General features: G+C 41.4%; 1 protein-coding gene across 1 annotated transcript; it reads left to right on the top strand.

The window, feature by feature from the left end:
• The first annotated feature begins 1,280 nt into the window (after positions 1-1,280).
• LOC146430519 (interleukin-9 receptor-like) lies at positions 1,281-14,698 on the top strand. The gene is made up of 9 exons (XM_085074183.1): positions 1,281-1,356; positions 7,253-7,343; positions 7,740-7,848; positions 9,103-9,296; positions 9,988-10,133; positions 10,473-10,647; positions 10,885-10,999; positions 12,042-12,126; positions 12,603-14,698. Exons 2-9 carry the CDS (start codon positions 7,265-7,267, stop codon positions 13,140-13,142), a joined length of 1,443 nt encoding a protein of 480 aa, XP_084930309.1. The 5' UTR covers positions 1,281-1,356; positions 7,253-7,264; the 3' UTR covers positions 13,143-14,698.
• The last annotated feature ends 1,857 nt before the right edge of the window (positions 14,699-16,555 follow it).

The raw sequence follows: 16,555 nt of genomic DNA, 5'->3' as shown, positions 1-16,555 counted from the left end.
CTGTCCTACAAGGGCTGCTTGCATTGTGCTCGTGTTGATGTGAATGCGTACTGGGCAGAAACATTTCTGATGGTCTCGACACAGTCTTCTGCAGCTTCATCTGGCAGCTATTTTCACTTCAGAAACTCCACTGTGATAACTGACCACAGACTGCTTAAAGGAGAAACTAATTTGTTTTTCTGGGGCCCTTTACATCTCAGTTCTCAGTGCTCCTTGTTTCTGTTTGTATTGATGGCCTCAGAACTGCTGAAGGAGCTGTTTCTGTTAATGGAACACTATCTGGCTGTGCATCTGACAGAAGGTGGTGATTTGGTGTTATGTTGGGCTAGAAGTTTTCTCTGTTCACCCTAGGAGGTAGACTTCATGAACAAGTGTGTGGCACAGCAGTATTAAAATAAGGGATGTTGTTCCCTTCAAAGCTTTTGGCCAGTGAGTTGTCACTGTGGATGTGGACGGGTTTGAGGTGAGGAGATTTCAGTGCCTCTTAGGAGCAAACTGCAAATGTTCCTGTCTAGCAGTCCTAATTTGGAAAAAAAAAATTTCCCCAGGAATGACAGGGCCATAAAGCAGTTACTAGGAGAAGCATCACAATCCATTCTATGTACCAATTTGGAAATCTCCATTTCTGCATGGCCCCTGTGTCCCTCTCTCTTTGCCCCAGAAGCTGATACTGACCGACTTATTAAGTCTGTTCTTTGCTTCTCTCTTCTTCTCTGGCACTAGACCCATGTACAGGACTGACTTGATGGATTCTGGCTGTAACACTGCCACTGCATCATTGTAGCTGGGCATGGGAAGATCTGTTCCTTATACACTCTAGGATCAGGACAAAGAAGCACTGCAATGCTTGTTTGCCTTTGCTTCCAGAGCTGCCCTTTGAGCACAGTGCAGCAATCGGCTGTGGAAGAAGTGCAGGACAGGGCAGCTCAGGGGTGCTGCAGGGCTCTGAGAACAGTTGAGCACAGGTCTTGGGTGGAAGCAGTTTTGCCCCACATGCAGACGGGGCTAGGAAATGGCTTTAGGTCACTTAGAAATCTCTTTTGTTGGCCTTCTTGTATAATAGTTGCAAGCAGATACTTTTCTGTTTGGCAAATTACTTACAAATTTTGGCCTTTTAAATGTTAACCCTTTAGCTGAAATTCCTGTTTCTCCATGACTAATGCAAAATTGCATATTTAGCTACTTTAATCTGATAATCAGAGCAGTTTTTCATTGGTTCTTGAGATTATCTTTAAAATCAGGCACAGTAAGTTCTGCTTTATTATGCCACTGCTGTTACTGCCTGATCATCAAGCCACACAGCCTAAACTATCTAGGGACAGAAGTGGTGCAAAAAGTGACATTTCTTTTGATCTGGTAAGAAGTTTAACGTATTTCTGTTTTATGCATTCCAGTATGTAATGTTAGGGGACATCTACTGAGCTAAAATATTGAAAAATATTTTCTTCATCTAAATGTGGAATTCTATATTGTTTCTTGTACTAGAAACCTAGAACAAAAGAATCACCAGAAGTGTCTTTGCACTTTTGTTCTTTTAGTTTGCTGAGCACAAAACAACACTATTGCATTAATTCTGATAGAGTGTGCTTGAAAGAAGTACCATCTTGAACAAGGTGCTCCCCTCTTACTGCAAGAGATAAATGTAAAGAAATCCAGACAAAATAGTCCTCAATGTTCGGGACTTTTCAGACATAGATATAATTTTTTAATGCACATGTGTTTATATATTATACACACATGTGTGCTTATGAATATTACTTTATTGCAGTAGTCATCATTGTAGCAGCTTTTTTTCGGGGATCCAAGTACATCAAATTTAAAAGTACATGGCTGTTTGTGGGCATCAAATTGTTGGGAAAATGGCTCTCACAAGATGGAGAGAAAAAGTCTGGTTATATGGGGTTCTCTCTGATAATCTGTACAGCTAAGAAAATCCAACTACTTTTTCCTTATTCCCCAGGACAGGTCTCATGTGAGCCTGTTGTGCGCATTTGATATGCTTCTGTCAGACATGTGCTTAGAGGCCTAGGTATTCAGAAGGTTGATAATGTATCACTGATTATTCTTAAAGGACCTACAAAAATATTTTTTTATAGGCAGGGATGATTGTTTACAACGCGTGCCCCTCCAATTACACATACTAGCATAAGGGATTGCTCCGGAGACTCTGCACTTTGGTGTACCTGTTGGTACAGACATGCTATTGCCTGTCACTGTTTTATTTTGTAGGTGCCAAGTCAGTGGCACCTTTCTGTAGTAACTGTTGGTGCTGCCTCTGGAAGAGATGTAAGCAAAGGAAGGGACTATGGCTAAGGGAGAGCAGGTCATTTATGACTAGTGGCTAAGATGTAAGGAATGGAAACTGAGTGTTCAAGGGTCCAGGTCTGCTGTGTCTGCTCTCACACTGCACTACTCGTTGCATCATAGAATCCTAAAATGGCTTCAGTTAGAAGGGATCTTCAAACCCTCTGCCACGGCAGTAACACCTTCCACTAGACTCGGTTGCTCCAAGTCCCATCCAACTTGGCCTGGCAATCCTCCAGGGATGGGGTAGGGATGTCTTTGGACAACTTGTGCCAGTGTCTCACTGCCCTCACAGGGAAAAATTTCTACCCAATATCCCATCTAACTCTGTCCTCTGCCAGTGGGAAGCCATCTGCCCCATCACTAAATGCACATCTCTAGCTTTCTAACAGCTCTTTTATGTACTGGAAGGGCTTTAAGTTCTCCCTAGAGCCTTCTCCGAACTGAACAAGTCCAGTTCTTCCAAAGCAGAGGGGCTCTAAGTTCTCTGATCATCTTTGTGACCTCCTCTGGACTTCCTCTAGCAACTTCATGTCCTTTTTATGTCGAGGACCCCAGAAACGGACACAGTACTGCAAGAGGGGGGGTCTCACAAGAGCAGGGTAAAGAGGTAATCCCCTCCCTTAACCTGCTGGTCATGCCGCTTTTGACGCAGCCCAGGATACGACAGGCTTTCTGGGCTGCACACATGCATTGCTAGATCATGTGAGTGTCTTGTCAACATCAGTAACTTGCTCTGGGAGTGAGAATGCACAAAACACATTTTGAAAGAGTCTGGAGCCACTGCCAAATCAGAGCCTGAAGCTTCTGACTTTCTTTAAGATTTAGGTTAGCACAGAAGACCATATGAATGAGCTGCAACAAGAAAAATTTACACTGATTCAGCAATGTACTCTATATAAAAGTTGATGTCAGAAGTGGAATAAAACCTAGGACTCCTGGCTGTCTGCTGTGGGCTTGCATCTAATATCACATGTATCAAAGGATACCCAAGCATGTTTAAGAATCTTATGTACACATCTCCATGTGAAATCCTTGCTCATGCTCTTATATCATACTTCATATTTTACCAGGCCTTTGTAAAGCTGATCTTACTTGTAGTCATCCAAAAGTCAGAGATGCAAAGGTCCTTTTTTGTGTCCATCCGTTTGAGCCCATTACATTTATCTATATAATTCTTCTCTCTCTAGCTCATCAAGCATCAGCTTCTTGCCCCCACTTTTAAAGTCACTGACAAATGCTTCTTGTCCTCTTGTCATCTCTCACTTCCCCATCCAGAAGTTAACTCTCTGATGTCAGCTTTCATCTCCCACTAGATCATTAAATCAACTTGTCCTAATCATCCTCCATGCTACTGTTTACACATTGAAGGCACTGCTTACAATTCTCTTGGACTACATCAACATCGTTCTTCAGATCTCCCTGTAAAGCTGTACTTTACAGAGTTTCTAAAACCTAGATGATATCTAGGCTACCCACATGCTGACACTGTGTTGTCAACTGCTTGTACTACTTCCCCTATCAGTGGTATCTACCAAATAATTTATTTTACCTTAAAAATTCTTATACGAAAAGGTTATCTTTTTACTGTATGTTCAACTGGACCCTAAATCTGGGGGTGAATCCCAGAATATGAATTTCTGGGGATAGATTTAGAAATAACAGTCAATCATCTGTCTTTCTGTTAATAAGCAATTGAGAGTATTTGGAAAACCTGTGTTGTACACATTCTGGTTTAAATTACTTAAAATTACTTTTGGGAAATGGAGGCAGGAACCACAGGAGGGGAGGAGAAAGGCACAGCTGCAAGGCCTCATTTCCTTGGGCAGATAACAGGCAGAATTTTGCCCTGCAAATACAGAAAGGATGGAAACGCCATTGCAAGCAGCTTGAGACCACCTTGGAACTCAAGGTCACTACCACCTCCTGGTGCTGACAGACTGCTGGCAGCATACCTGGCGTACCATTTCAGGCCATCATCTCAGACATTTTGTCCCTCTTTCCTGCAGAGCGAAGGTGGTAGTCCCTTCTTGACACTAGTTTTCATATGGCTTTTCTGCCCTCACCCACAACTTTGCAGTGTTATAGAAACTGGACATCAGAACACAAAAAAAAGCAGCAAACAGTCTGGCTAAGAAGTTGATTTGTTTTTTACTGCTAGCAGCCGCTGTATTTGCACCCATGCTGCTAGCACTGGGCTTCCATCTGAGCTAGTAGGATTTTCTATTATTTTTTAAGATACCTAACCAAGATTTATAGACTACAAGTCTTGCATATGTTCAGGCAAGAAGTTTCAGCAATAAAGATAGTTCCCCTTTGTACAAATTCTTCACTTTGTCTAATTGTATCTACCTTCAGTGTCCAACTACTGGATTCTTTCCACCTTTCTCTAGTAGATTTGGAAAAGAAAAATAGAAAGGAAAATACTTTTCTCCCACTTGAAATCATCTTCTCATGAAACATACTTATGGCTGGTGTGAAATGACTGCTTAGCCTTCCCTTTGGTTAAGTCAAAGAGATTCACTTGGTCTTTAATTGTTGATTTCTGAGTAAAGTTATTCAGGACTAAAGAATTCTTATAGCCCTTTTCAGAACCATTTTCATATTGAAGGCAATTTTTTGTTTAAAGTGTGGATTCTGACAGAAGAAATTAATTAATGATGATACAAATGCTACATGTAGCTGCAATAACTTTTCTTTTAACTGATATGTATCCACTGTCTGTATTATAATGCTCCCCTAATTGCATTAATGTACTGCAGAATTTCGTTCAGCTGGTTATGTGCTATTTCCTGAAATCATTTTCTGATAAGCCTTTCAAAATTCAGTATTCTGTGACCTACTTACGACTAACAGTTACGGCTTCTAACACAAAAATTTGCATTTAAACATGCTGTATTTGCTTCCAGGTGAGCTAGAGAGCCAGAAATGTCTGACGCATTTCAAATATTGCAGAACTGAACAAAGAACTTCTTGTGTGGGAGCGGGGAGAGTTTATCAAATTAGTAGCAATTACCTGGAAACATTCTGTCCTCGTTTACTTATCTTGACCTAAGTTTGTTTATTTGTTTGTGTGCCTGAACAAGTTCTTGTAAGCACATGTATAATTCTACTTAATGCAGCTCTCTATTTCGTATTTAGTCAGTATTACTGTATTTATCACAGGGTTTATATGCAACCCTGATTAGAATGATAAGCAGAAGATGCTTTATGCTTCCTAGCCTCCCTCAGCTAAAATCAGCTAATGGTGACATTTCCTTTTGACAACCCCCACTCTGAAGAAAGTCTGCAGCAAAACAGGATATTTATGAAAAACCCATAAATGCAGAGGTGGTGAAGTGAAAGCCAGAAATATTCCTTTTCTCTTGATCTGTTTCTGAAACATCATAATTATTTTGCAATTTAATTCAGACAAGGGACACCATAAGCAGGCATAATCACATGCAAGAAGTTATACGTGGATGCTGCTGTCTAGCTTTGTGAAATTTGCGACTGGAAGGATATTTTTGGTCACGGAGTCCAGCTCTTGCTACTGTAGCCATCAGATTGCCTAATCTCTTCTGTAAAACAATCCCAATGAATACTATACCACAATCCTTGTTAAACATAGGCTTTTTCTTGCTCATTTCTATCCAAGTCTGCTTCAGACCCTTTGTTGGATAGAAATCAATCTTATTCTATAGCCAAGCTATATCTGCTTGGTCTTGTGCTCATGCTGTATTTATTGTTTCTCCTGTACTGGCCCTCTTTTCCTTTTTCCCAGCTCCTTCTGAAAGAGAGATCATAATCTCTGGCAAGTTTTGTTTGTTTTTTTTTTCTTTTTTCTTTTTTCTTTTTTTCTAATAATAACTAACCCAAGGTCTTTTGAGATAGAACATTCCCCTACCCTCTTGTTAACTCAGCCGTAAAGCTCAGTTCAGTGTCCATGCTAGTCAAGTAGTGCAAACATTGTTCCTTCAATTTTTTTTAATTTTTCAAGAAAGAGTTTTTGTTTATACTGATTAGTAGTCTCTGTCTACAAACTCACTCCAAGTTTTCTGGGTTTCAGGCTCCTTGGTGCAGCACTCTCCTTGCAGCAGTGCTGGGCTTATTTGCTGTGTTTGGGTAACAGCAAATAATGCAAATTGGAAATATAATTTAAAAACACCACATATTGCTGAGTAGATCAGGTCCATAAATGTTGCCATAAAATCACCAAGTAACTTTTAGTGAAAAAGTATAATTTTAAATTAAAACTTCATCAGGAGATCAGTCACAGAATGGAATTTTTGGTTAAAAAGAAGTAGAGGGAGCCCAGCATAACCTTGTAGAGATGTAGTGTTCCATATTGCAGAAGATACACTTCAAACGTCCTTGCATAATCCTTCATTGTACTGGGGTAATGACTGGGCCATAAGTATTCTATATCTCCCAATGAGTGCTTTGACCAGGATCATAACACTTACTCTCTGTTTCTGTCTGTTTTCTGAATATGCTGAAATTACATTGCTCCAGGAGGCGCCAGTCTGGAGGCTGAGATGAACATCTCTGCTCTACTGCTATGATTTTCTCTAAGCATCTGGTTTTGACTATGGCCAGAAATAGGATTTGGGGCAACATGAACATTCATTCTGACTCACTGTGGCTCTCTGCTGCTCTTAAATTGTCATCAACCAGATGACAAAAATGCAGGGAGAAGGAAAGGTAGAACATTCACACCTTCTCCCACCCTCAATCAAATTGCAGGAATTGTTGTGTCCTTTCAGGCAGCCGGTGTTTTAGTGCAAAGTACGATTTACTGCCATGAGAAGAACAGTTCCTATAGCAGAAATTATAGAGCTGACTTGGTGCCCTCTCTGACAGATTCAGGATCAGCTTTTGTCAGGCTGGCAGAAGCATGTGGCTAAAGCTTCAACCCGCTGGTAGGAATACCAGCAAAAAACTCCTCCTAATGATTGTTTTGGTTTAGATTCTACCTGGAATGGGAGGAGTTGTGTGGCAGTTGGACCTCCGGTTGTGCATTGCTGCTGTGCTGCTCTTTGATGGAGGAAGGGGGAAAGGTAAGAGGAGATCTGGAATAGGTCCACTGTATAAAGACAGGCACATGCCTGTGCTAATTTTTGATTCACAGACCCTTAAGTATACAACCCAAGATCTTGTGACTGCCCTTTCCCGGGTCCCAGGACCAGTACAGGCAATGCCAGGCCTAGGGGTCTGAGCACACACTGGACGAGCTGGTCAGCAGAAAAAGTGTAGCCACTGCCCAAGGTCCCGCTCTAAGATGTCACACTCATCTCACACAGTGAAGTGTGTCACAAGAGAGGAAGAACATGATGAGGAAGATTAGATGCAGTGTCAGCAAAGGAAGTACTAGCAAGTAGTGTATTTATTTGGTGTACTGAGCAAGGCCTCATCCAGTGATACATGAATCCAGTTCTGGTCTTCTTCCTCTGCAGAACTCTATGGCAGCCTGAGCTGCCTGAATAACTACGTGACTACTGTGAGCTGCTTGTGGGTAACAGAGAAGCCTATGGGTGATGGACCTTTCCACCTGCACTTCATCAAGTAAGAGCTGCACACCAAGTGCTGTCTGTGGCAGTCCCAGCCCTGGCATGGGCAGGACAGCACTGAGAAGCAGAGATGGAGCCCAGTTGTGGGCTTTGTTCCCTCCACAGCAGGAGACCTGTGGGAGAGCTAGCTCTGCCACCCCATCACCCCAGACCTGGGCTGCCTCAGAAGCTGCTCCCTTTTGTGGGCCCGCAGCTTCAGGGGCTGCAGCAAAGATCCAGTGCACATGGCTGCATGATCTCCTGTCAGCTTTGGGCTCTCTCCGTCTGTCCAGTGAACTTCTGGCAGGCATCTCAGTGCAGAGAAGTTTCCCTTTCCGGCCTCTGGTCCCCATGACCTGGGAACTTCCAGAACCCATCAGCTCCCTAACCAACTTCTAATAATTTCTTTTCTCTTTGCCTAGAAATTAAACACCTAACAATTTAATCTGTACTTGTAAATTTATAAATACAAGTACATTGAGTTACAAGCTTTAATAAGAGAATTAGAATATTATCTGAATGGTTTTTCCTCTAATAGAGGAAATTGGGTCAACACTTTGCTAATGGATGGGATAATTTGAGATGTGTTTAGGTTATGTAATAACATTGTCTTGACCACCAGTAACTATTACATGAGGGTAAGCCACATGGACATTAGATGCTTCATATTCTGCTAGGGTTAAGTAGAAAGTAGCCTAACTCTTATTAATACTGGATTTTAAATTTATGGAAAGATGGGCAAGCTGTTAAACTGTGATATCTCAGTTTCTTATGGGATCATGTACAATGTGAAACAATTGCTAATAAATGGCTAAACCACAAAAAGACAAACTAACTTGCAACACATTTTGCTGTCAGTACTGGTTTGTTCATAGTGAAAGATTATTTAATGTACAGCTTATTGTTACCTCTGTGTTATGCACTTGTCACCAACTGTCCATCCACTCCTTCGCCCCATCCACCTGCTTTCCTGGCAGTGACAGCAGTCCTCTCACTTTCAGAGGGATCAGGGAGAAGCTACTAGGCACCATGTGCAACTCCTGTGAGATCTGGTGCTCTCAGCAGTAAGGTTATGAAGGTGCCTGCTTCCTCCCTTATCCAGCCCTGCCATCCAGCCAGCTTTTAGATTGCTGGTTTGCTTGCTGTCTGCACTAAAGAGGTCCATGGTCTTCCAGAATGTGGTGCTATGCTAAGCTGCCACACATCCATAAACTGAAAAGCACTTAATTGTATGACTTGAAAGAAACTTTCAGCCTTTTTATTCTTCTAGCCTCTGGTCAAAAGGCCACAACGCCACCTGCAAACTGACTGCCACAGAGAGAATGCAGAATCAATACCACTGCACAATTAATTTAGCCAGCCAGATCTTGGAAACGGATGGTTATAGAGTCTCTCTCCAAGGAAACTTCTTTGGACGTAATCACACCTACACGACCTTTCCAGAATACAATCCTCGCAAGCACAGTAAGTATGATCCAGGGCAGCTGTGAGCTGAGGCTCTGCCCAGCAGCTTCAGGCTAGGTTTGATATGCTGCCTAACAAAGTATGTCCCAAAGATAGCAAGTGAAAACAATGAAAACAAGCAAGACTGCCCATCCCCAGAGAGTGCACTGTGTGAACTGCACCAGTAAGGATGCAATCACTGAGCCTCTCCACCCTGACTGCTCCTGGTCTGGCTCTGGAGCACCATTCAAGAATACTTATCTGCATCATGTTTTCTTGTGCCCTGGGTAACTTGGAATTGGATTGCCTCAGTTATTTGTTTGTTTTGTTGTTTTATTTTTCCCTAAGAAACTATGTAATGAGGAGTCATGTATTTAACTGAATGTCCCATGGCCTGGTACTTCACAGAAATGCTCTAGTGCCTGAAATTTCAAAACCTGTCCATATTAGTGGTACTTTGTAAAGACAGAATGTGATATCCAGAGTGGTTCTTTGCTCACAAGGTTATCCCTAGGGACTACTGGAGTTATTGTTAATTTATGTCAGATCTGTAGCTGTTCTGATCCTGTAAGCTAACTTGGTCTACTGCTGGTATTAGTATCCCTCTTTAGATGCAGCTTTATCTTCCATGGTTTCAGTCAACTTAGTATCACGCATCTTCTTTTGTGGTATCTGAAATACCATGAAAAAAACTTGCCTCCTGTATTTGCAGTAAAACTTGATCCACCTTTGAACATCCAGAGCAATGCCACTGCCAGCAAGTGCCAGATATGGTGGAGTGTGTGGAATGTGCCTTGGTACCTCGTTGAAATTCTCCAATATGAGTTGCAGTATAAGGAGTACAGCACGTCCTGGGAGGTAACTGGATGAGGCATACAGTGATCCTACTTTGTTCTTTGGGTACAATGGCCTTGCCACTCAGCTCAGGGCTCACTGCAAGCTGACTTAATATGGCCTTTCTGGCTTCCCATATTAAGGCTGAGAATTTTTATATAAAACATCAATACTGATATTCATTACCTCTTCTTCTCATGAGCCCTGCAGAAGTCATCCATCATCACACAGATCCTCTTCTTGCATCTCAGAAAAGAGAATCTAGAAAAGAAAAGAAAAGGAGAAAAAAAACCAAAAAAAGAGTATTTAAGATACTATCCTTAGCCAGTCTCATTAACAGCAATGCTTTGTTATACTTTGCAGGTTGCATTGAACAAGACACTGACCAGTTCACTGCCACAGTTAGAAATTGAAGCCACAGAGCTTCGCAGTGGCATTGCTTATGCTGCAAGAGTTCGCTGCAAAGTTTCTGAAAATGAGAATTCATACCATAGTCAGTGGAGTGAGTGGAGCCAGACAACAGTGTTTCAAAGAGCAGGTATGAAGAACGTTGTTTTCATCTTGTTTCATTTCTTTTCATGTCCATGTTAAAGAAAAAAGAAGATACCTGGTAAAATGAAGCTTTTCAAGTCTAGCTTTCTTCATGTATTCGTAGCCAAATTACTTTCCTTAAGGCCTTTAGCTGCCTGTTTCATTTGCAGTGCTTGGTTATTTTGGGGTCTATCTCGACTTCCAGACTTTTTATTAAAAATTTTTGTGCTGATTCTTTTCCTAGATGTCCCAAAAGTCTCTGAAAAGATCCTAAATACCAAAACTATGCAATTCTTATTCATACCTCTGAGTTTTGTCACTCTACTCTACTTATTCTGGAACTGCAAGCTTTCTTCAAGGTATGTGATTTTCATTAAGATCCGCTTGATCTTTATGGCCTGAAGAGAGTAAGTCAAGAGTCATTATATTCCTTTTCCTTCGTGCTTCCGCTGCACAGATTCAGTCATTTCCAAAAGCTCTTTTGACAATCTCAGAATGTGACATGCTCCTTGGCTGATGATAGTTAATGACCCACTACGCAGTCCTTAAGGAGACCAAAGTACCTTTGGGACTCCCAAATTCAGCTAAAGTTCAAGGATGATAGTCTCTTGGAGTTAAAGAAATTGAAACACATGGAAATTTTTGAAGTTTCATGTAGATAATTAAAAGTGCAAGTACACAGCAATCCATGAAGGTGGTTAAACTGATGTCAATGTTAAGCTACTTATATACCTGGCAGAAGTCAGTCGGTAAAATACCTATATAGGCAAATTAAACTGACTTCAATTCATTTGAGACCAAGTTGTAGAGGGAAAAAAGAAGTGTTTGTAGAACCTTGGTCCAACCTCTGCAATTTTTTATGCTGGCAGAGCACAGGTAAATCTCCTACAATTTTCTTTTTTGCCTTGACATATGCTTCATATACACATCATTCTTAGGGAAACAGAATGATAAAAAAATGATAAAAAATTATAAAAGCAGAATGAGAAAAGATTTTTACAGGACAGACTCTAATAAAGGGACAAGGATGCCTGGCAGAATTTCTCAGTTTAAATGTAATGAAACTAGAACTCTTTAAAACACTTTCAGAAACAGGGGTTTAGATCAAGTAAGCTGATAAACAAATGCTTAAATAGCTAGGTGCATATAATGAGTAATAGACCAGTAGCAAGTTTGTGGCATTTCTTAAGAAACTTACAAGACTGTGCTTCAGTGTAAAAACATTAAATGCATGCACAGGTGGCAGACAAATAACTGCATGAGAAGTCAGAAATCATGACAAGTGGATCATTGTGCAATCTTTCTAAAGTAAGAGGAGGGTTTTCATCTAACCAATGTCATAGAGACAGAACACAGGTAAACTGTCTTTTTTTTTTTTTTTGACGTGTTTTCTCACTTTAGGGCAAAAAGCCTCACCTGTTTTAACATTCCCACACCAGCTGCTTTCTTTCAGCCACTCTATAGTATGCACAATGGGAATTTTAAGGTAAGAAATAAATTTTATTTCTTTCTTATGACTCCCAGTTCATGGCAGGAGGATTTTTTTTTTTTGGCAATTCTAGCTCCTGAGCAGAATTACTGACACATGGTTCTCATCTTCCTGAGAGTTATAGTTGCTCAGTTTCCTGCTTCCACGTGCTAGGTAACCACCAGAGCTTCTGTCCAGCTTCCTGCTCCTTAGAAGTGGAACTCCTCCAGTGACTCCCAACTCAGACTGAATGCAAAAAGTGCATGCTTTCAAAACCAAAGCAATACCAACAGCTTGCATTGTATTCTGGTGGAGTAATCTTGTAAAAATTATTGTAAAATATTGTGAAATTAGCTAGGCTTTTTACCCTATTACTCTAAATTTGCCTGTTGGATTTGCACTGAACATCTGGGTTATTGTACCAAAGCCATAAGGAAATAATTGTTTTGGAATAACTATGCAAAATAATCCAAACTTACTGATGCTTTCATTAGGACTGGGTTGGACTGAATGGGGCTTGTAGCCAACTGGAAAGAGAAGAGGCCAGCAACTCAAGCAAAGTGAATGCAGATAGTGTTTCTGATCTGAACACCCAAGAACAGATTTCCCAGATCTCCTTGAAACCTACAGAAAGCACAGATCTGGTTATGGCAGAAGAAAACTTTCTATTTGCCTCTGGTCCAAGCCAGCAGTATGTCCCCAGCAGGTACATAAGAGCAGAAGAGATAGAGGTGAGGCCGGAACTATTGTTCGCACCAAACCGTGCTATGGATACCGTTGACTGGAAAATCTCTGAAATATTTAAAGACAACCTTGAGAGCCCTAGTGTAGGAAGGAATTATCCCTTTCACTCACAGCATGGAAAGGGTGACTTTCTTATGCCTCAAGAATCTTTGGAGATAGCAGATGTGTCCTTCAGTGGTAGCGACTATTGTACTTTGTGTGACAATGATACCACAGGAGGTTTGATTTCTGCTGAGCTACTGAAGCTTTCTAATGGCAATAGTTGTGTTAAACATCAGAAAGATCAGTGACCTTCCCCGAGGAATACTGCCTACAAAGTTTCTTGTGCTCTCCTGTCACCTCCCAACGCTGTCCTCCCAAGTGCCTCAAATGATGACTGTGCAGACAGTTTCAAACATGTATCATTTAAAAATAAATCCTCAACCTCTGTACTTCAGAAAACTGTGATCAAGTCCTCTGTCTAACAGATACTACTCCTACAGGCATGGCAAAGCCTGACTCCAGCAACCTCTGCTGTCTCAGAGACACATGACCGTGCCGTTTCCTAAATTAACCTCCTAGCTGCAGGGTCCTGTAACCCTCTTGTCTAAGGAGGCAGCAACAGACCTGCTGTTTTCCTCAGGCAGTTCTGTTGGAATTGTGTGCCTCTTAGAAGCAGCAATATTTGCAATGTGATGAAACATGATTTAAACTCCATCATTTTGTAAAAACCATGCACCGTCTCCGCTTCCCGGCCCAGCACGATGCCCCTCGGCGCGTGGCCGCCCCCTGCTGGCGGATCTCTCCCGCCGGACGCCGCGGGCTGTTTCTCCCAGGGCCCCTACCACAGGCAGCGTGTGCTTCCCCCGATTCTCTCCAACTGATGCCTGAAGGCATCATGCCTAGACTTGGATATACTATTCAACTGCATCCTCATTTGTTACATGAAGAGTGAAATAAGTACTAGCTGCTGTTCTCAAATTCTGTATGTCATTATGTGCTAAAATAGTATTTATTTGCAGTAACATCTCACAATTATTTAAATTCTGGTATCCTGTACCTCTCACATCCTATTTCAATACAATGCGAATAACCTATTATTTCAGAGTTTATATCAATACTTTTGCTTTCTTTGTTGAAGTGCAATACTTTGCGCTTTATGTAATTTCATATTCTTTGGAGTGTATTTCAAATATGTCAAAATATTTTTTCTCCTCATTTTTGTCTCCCCAAGTGACTAAAATCTTTCCCAGAACAATATCACGAGTCTTGTATACATACTTTGTATTTAATTACCCAAACTGATGAAAAGATTGAATCTGACCAAGTTTGAGCCTGGAATGCCCCTTGAAATGCCATTTCACTTTAACAGGGAACTGCTAATAATTAGACTCATTAGCATTACCAAAAAAATTAATAATTCATTAACAAGACTAGGTGCTAGCATTTAGGTCAACTAGCTTCTTTAGTATTCCTTTAAAGTTGAACTGTGTCAAAAATCTTAGCAAAGTCAAATGATATATTATTTACCCCATTAGGAGCAAGTAAACTTTCTTGTTGAAGATGGAAGTTGATGAATCAATTTATATTGTTTCTCTGTTTAATCATCCACTTGGTTTGGCGTTGTTTCGGGCCTTACTTTTCCTACATTTGAAGGTGAGACTCACTGTAATTCTGAATTCCTCTAAGTTTCTTGAACAGCTTCTCAGAAATAGCTTTCAACATTGCAGAGTCTGCTTCAGTTATTTATGGTTGGCTTGGGGGGCGTTTTGTTTGGTTTCTGTTTATTTGTTTTGTTTCATTAAAAAAAAAAACCCACAAAAAAACTTTAGGGCAAATGTCACCTGTCCCTGCAGAATTTAACACACTTGTTAAGGACTTTAACTCAATTTTTTTGTGTGCTATTATTATCCTATTAAAATGAATAATATTGATTATCTTAATTGTTAAACTAGATTGTTCTACCACAAGAAAAGGGGGGTGCTCTACTCTTCAATCCATTACACATCATCCACTATTCACTCCTTTTCTTGCACAATAATGGGCCTTTAGTCTCCCTTTTTCCTAAGACTGGTGACAAACTCATAGATTTTGTGGTTGTCCCCTTTTCTAATTAATTTAGTTTCTCAGTTTGTTTTCAACGGAACAGGAGATAAAAATTTCTACTGTCTAAGTTTTGCAGCAGGTTCGGTACCCTATACTCTGTCAGATGAAGCCATTGAACTCTACAGCACTGTCATCTTGAAGAATTACATATGATATAATGATATTTCATGAAACGGCTTTAAATGCTGCTGCGCGCTTTATTATCTCTGTTCTAATGGCACCATTTGCTTTACTAGAATGGAAAATGTTACAGTTTGCCGATAGTAAGTAGCAGAACCTAACAAAATGCCTATAGTGCTGCTGTTGCCTGATTTGTGTTTGCCTTGGCTCATACATGCTGGAATACACATAAAGCCTGTACCGCTGACCCACAGCCCAGGGAAGCTGAATCAGAGTATCACATGTGCCCAAGTAAACCCACAGATTTCCATGGAACAGGATGTGAGTCTGCACAGAACACTCTTGATACACACACCTTAACTGAGTAGTCATGTAATATTATTACAAGTCTGCCCTTTTTGGTTCCTTCCTTTTCTTTCTGTTCACAACTCTTTATGTTTGCATAATGTTTGAAATAGCTGTAAACTTGCTGTGTGCAATCCATAAATCTTACTAGATCTGTGATGAGCCTGATACTTTTTGAGCCTTACAGAAGTATCCAAGGACATAAACATAAATTCAACTGGTCAAGTAGCTGAGTGGACCATTATGATGCGGTCGAGTTAGAGCCAAAACTGTAAACAGAGAAAAATTTTACCAGATCACATTGAAAAGAATGTGCCTTTTCACCAGGATAATCTCTTTGAATTCATATACATGAAAACCATCACAGTGACAGTCAGTAGCCACAAACACAGTCACAGCACTACTCCCCTAACTTGCGCAAAAGCTTTTTGCTGCTTGGCAGTTGCTCTGAGAGGCCTAAAACATGAATACAGTCTGAAGAGTGAAGGTAGGCTTACAACAAAAAAACACACCCACACGTCCACTGACCGATGCATCCAACCTACTACAACATTATGATCAATTGTTGTACTCATCTGCAGAAGGATGAAAAAATTATCATAAATCATCAAAGTTGATTTAGGCTAGCTATTTTAAAAATCTTTCTGAAAAAGTGGATCAATCCTGGGACAGTGCAGGTTGCCCTGGCCCTCCATGCCACCTCCATTTGAAGCTAAATATCTGTGTCTTGTAGAATTTGACGCAGTTCCCTAAACTAGATGGTCTTTTCCTGCCTCATCCTGTTGAGTAATCCCTCACAATTCTCGGTAAATTCCTTGACAAATTCAAATTGTTCGCTACAGTGTCGTGCACCGCTGGCCCGACTCTGCCGGCATCTGCGGCCGGCGGGCTCGCACACGGACTGGCAGGACGCCGTTAACGTGCACCGCGGGCTCGTGCGGACCGCAGGGAACAACGGCCTGTCAGAACCGGCGAGGGAGCGCGGGTGTTACGCAGACGAAGCAGGTTCTCAGGAGCGAACACGCCCACTGGAATTGCATTTATGACACCGGAGATCCGAGCTGTGCGGAGGGCGCGGCGCTCCCGGCAGTCCCGCCCGCCGCGCTGACGCCACCGCCCGCCGGTCTCACGGCGCGCCGCCGTCGTGGCACGA

This window comes from Lichenostomus cassidix, chromosome 14 (assembly GCF_008360975.1).
Source record: "Lichenostomus cassidix isolate B80296 chromosome 14, HeHo_3.0, whole genome shotgun sequence".
In the NCBI taxonomy this organism is placed as follows: Eukaryota; Metazoa; Chordata; class Aves; order Passeriformes; family Meliphagidae; genus Lichenostomus; species Lichenostomus cassidix.
The sequence above is the reverse complement of the archived record's forward strand: the minus strand, read 5'-3'. Positions and strand labels throughout refer to the sequence as shown.

Excerpts from the sequence above, each read along its gene's own strand:
- LOC146430519 (XM_085074183.1), top strand. The coding sequence starts at position 7,265 with ATGGGAGGAGTTGTGTGGCAGTTGGACCTCCGGTTGTGCATTGCTGCT. Across the intron at positions 7,344-7,739 it reads TGATGGAGGAAGGGGGAAAG|AACTCTATGGCAGCCTGAGC; the intron begins GTAAGAGGAGAT and ends CTTCCTCTGCAG. Across the intron at positions 10,134-10,472 it reads AGTACAGCACGTCCTGGGAG|GTTGCATTGAACAAGACACT; the intron begins GTAACTGGATGA and ends TATACTTTGCAG.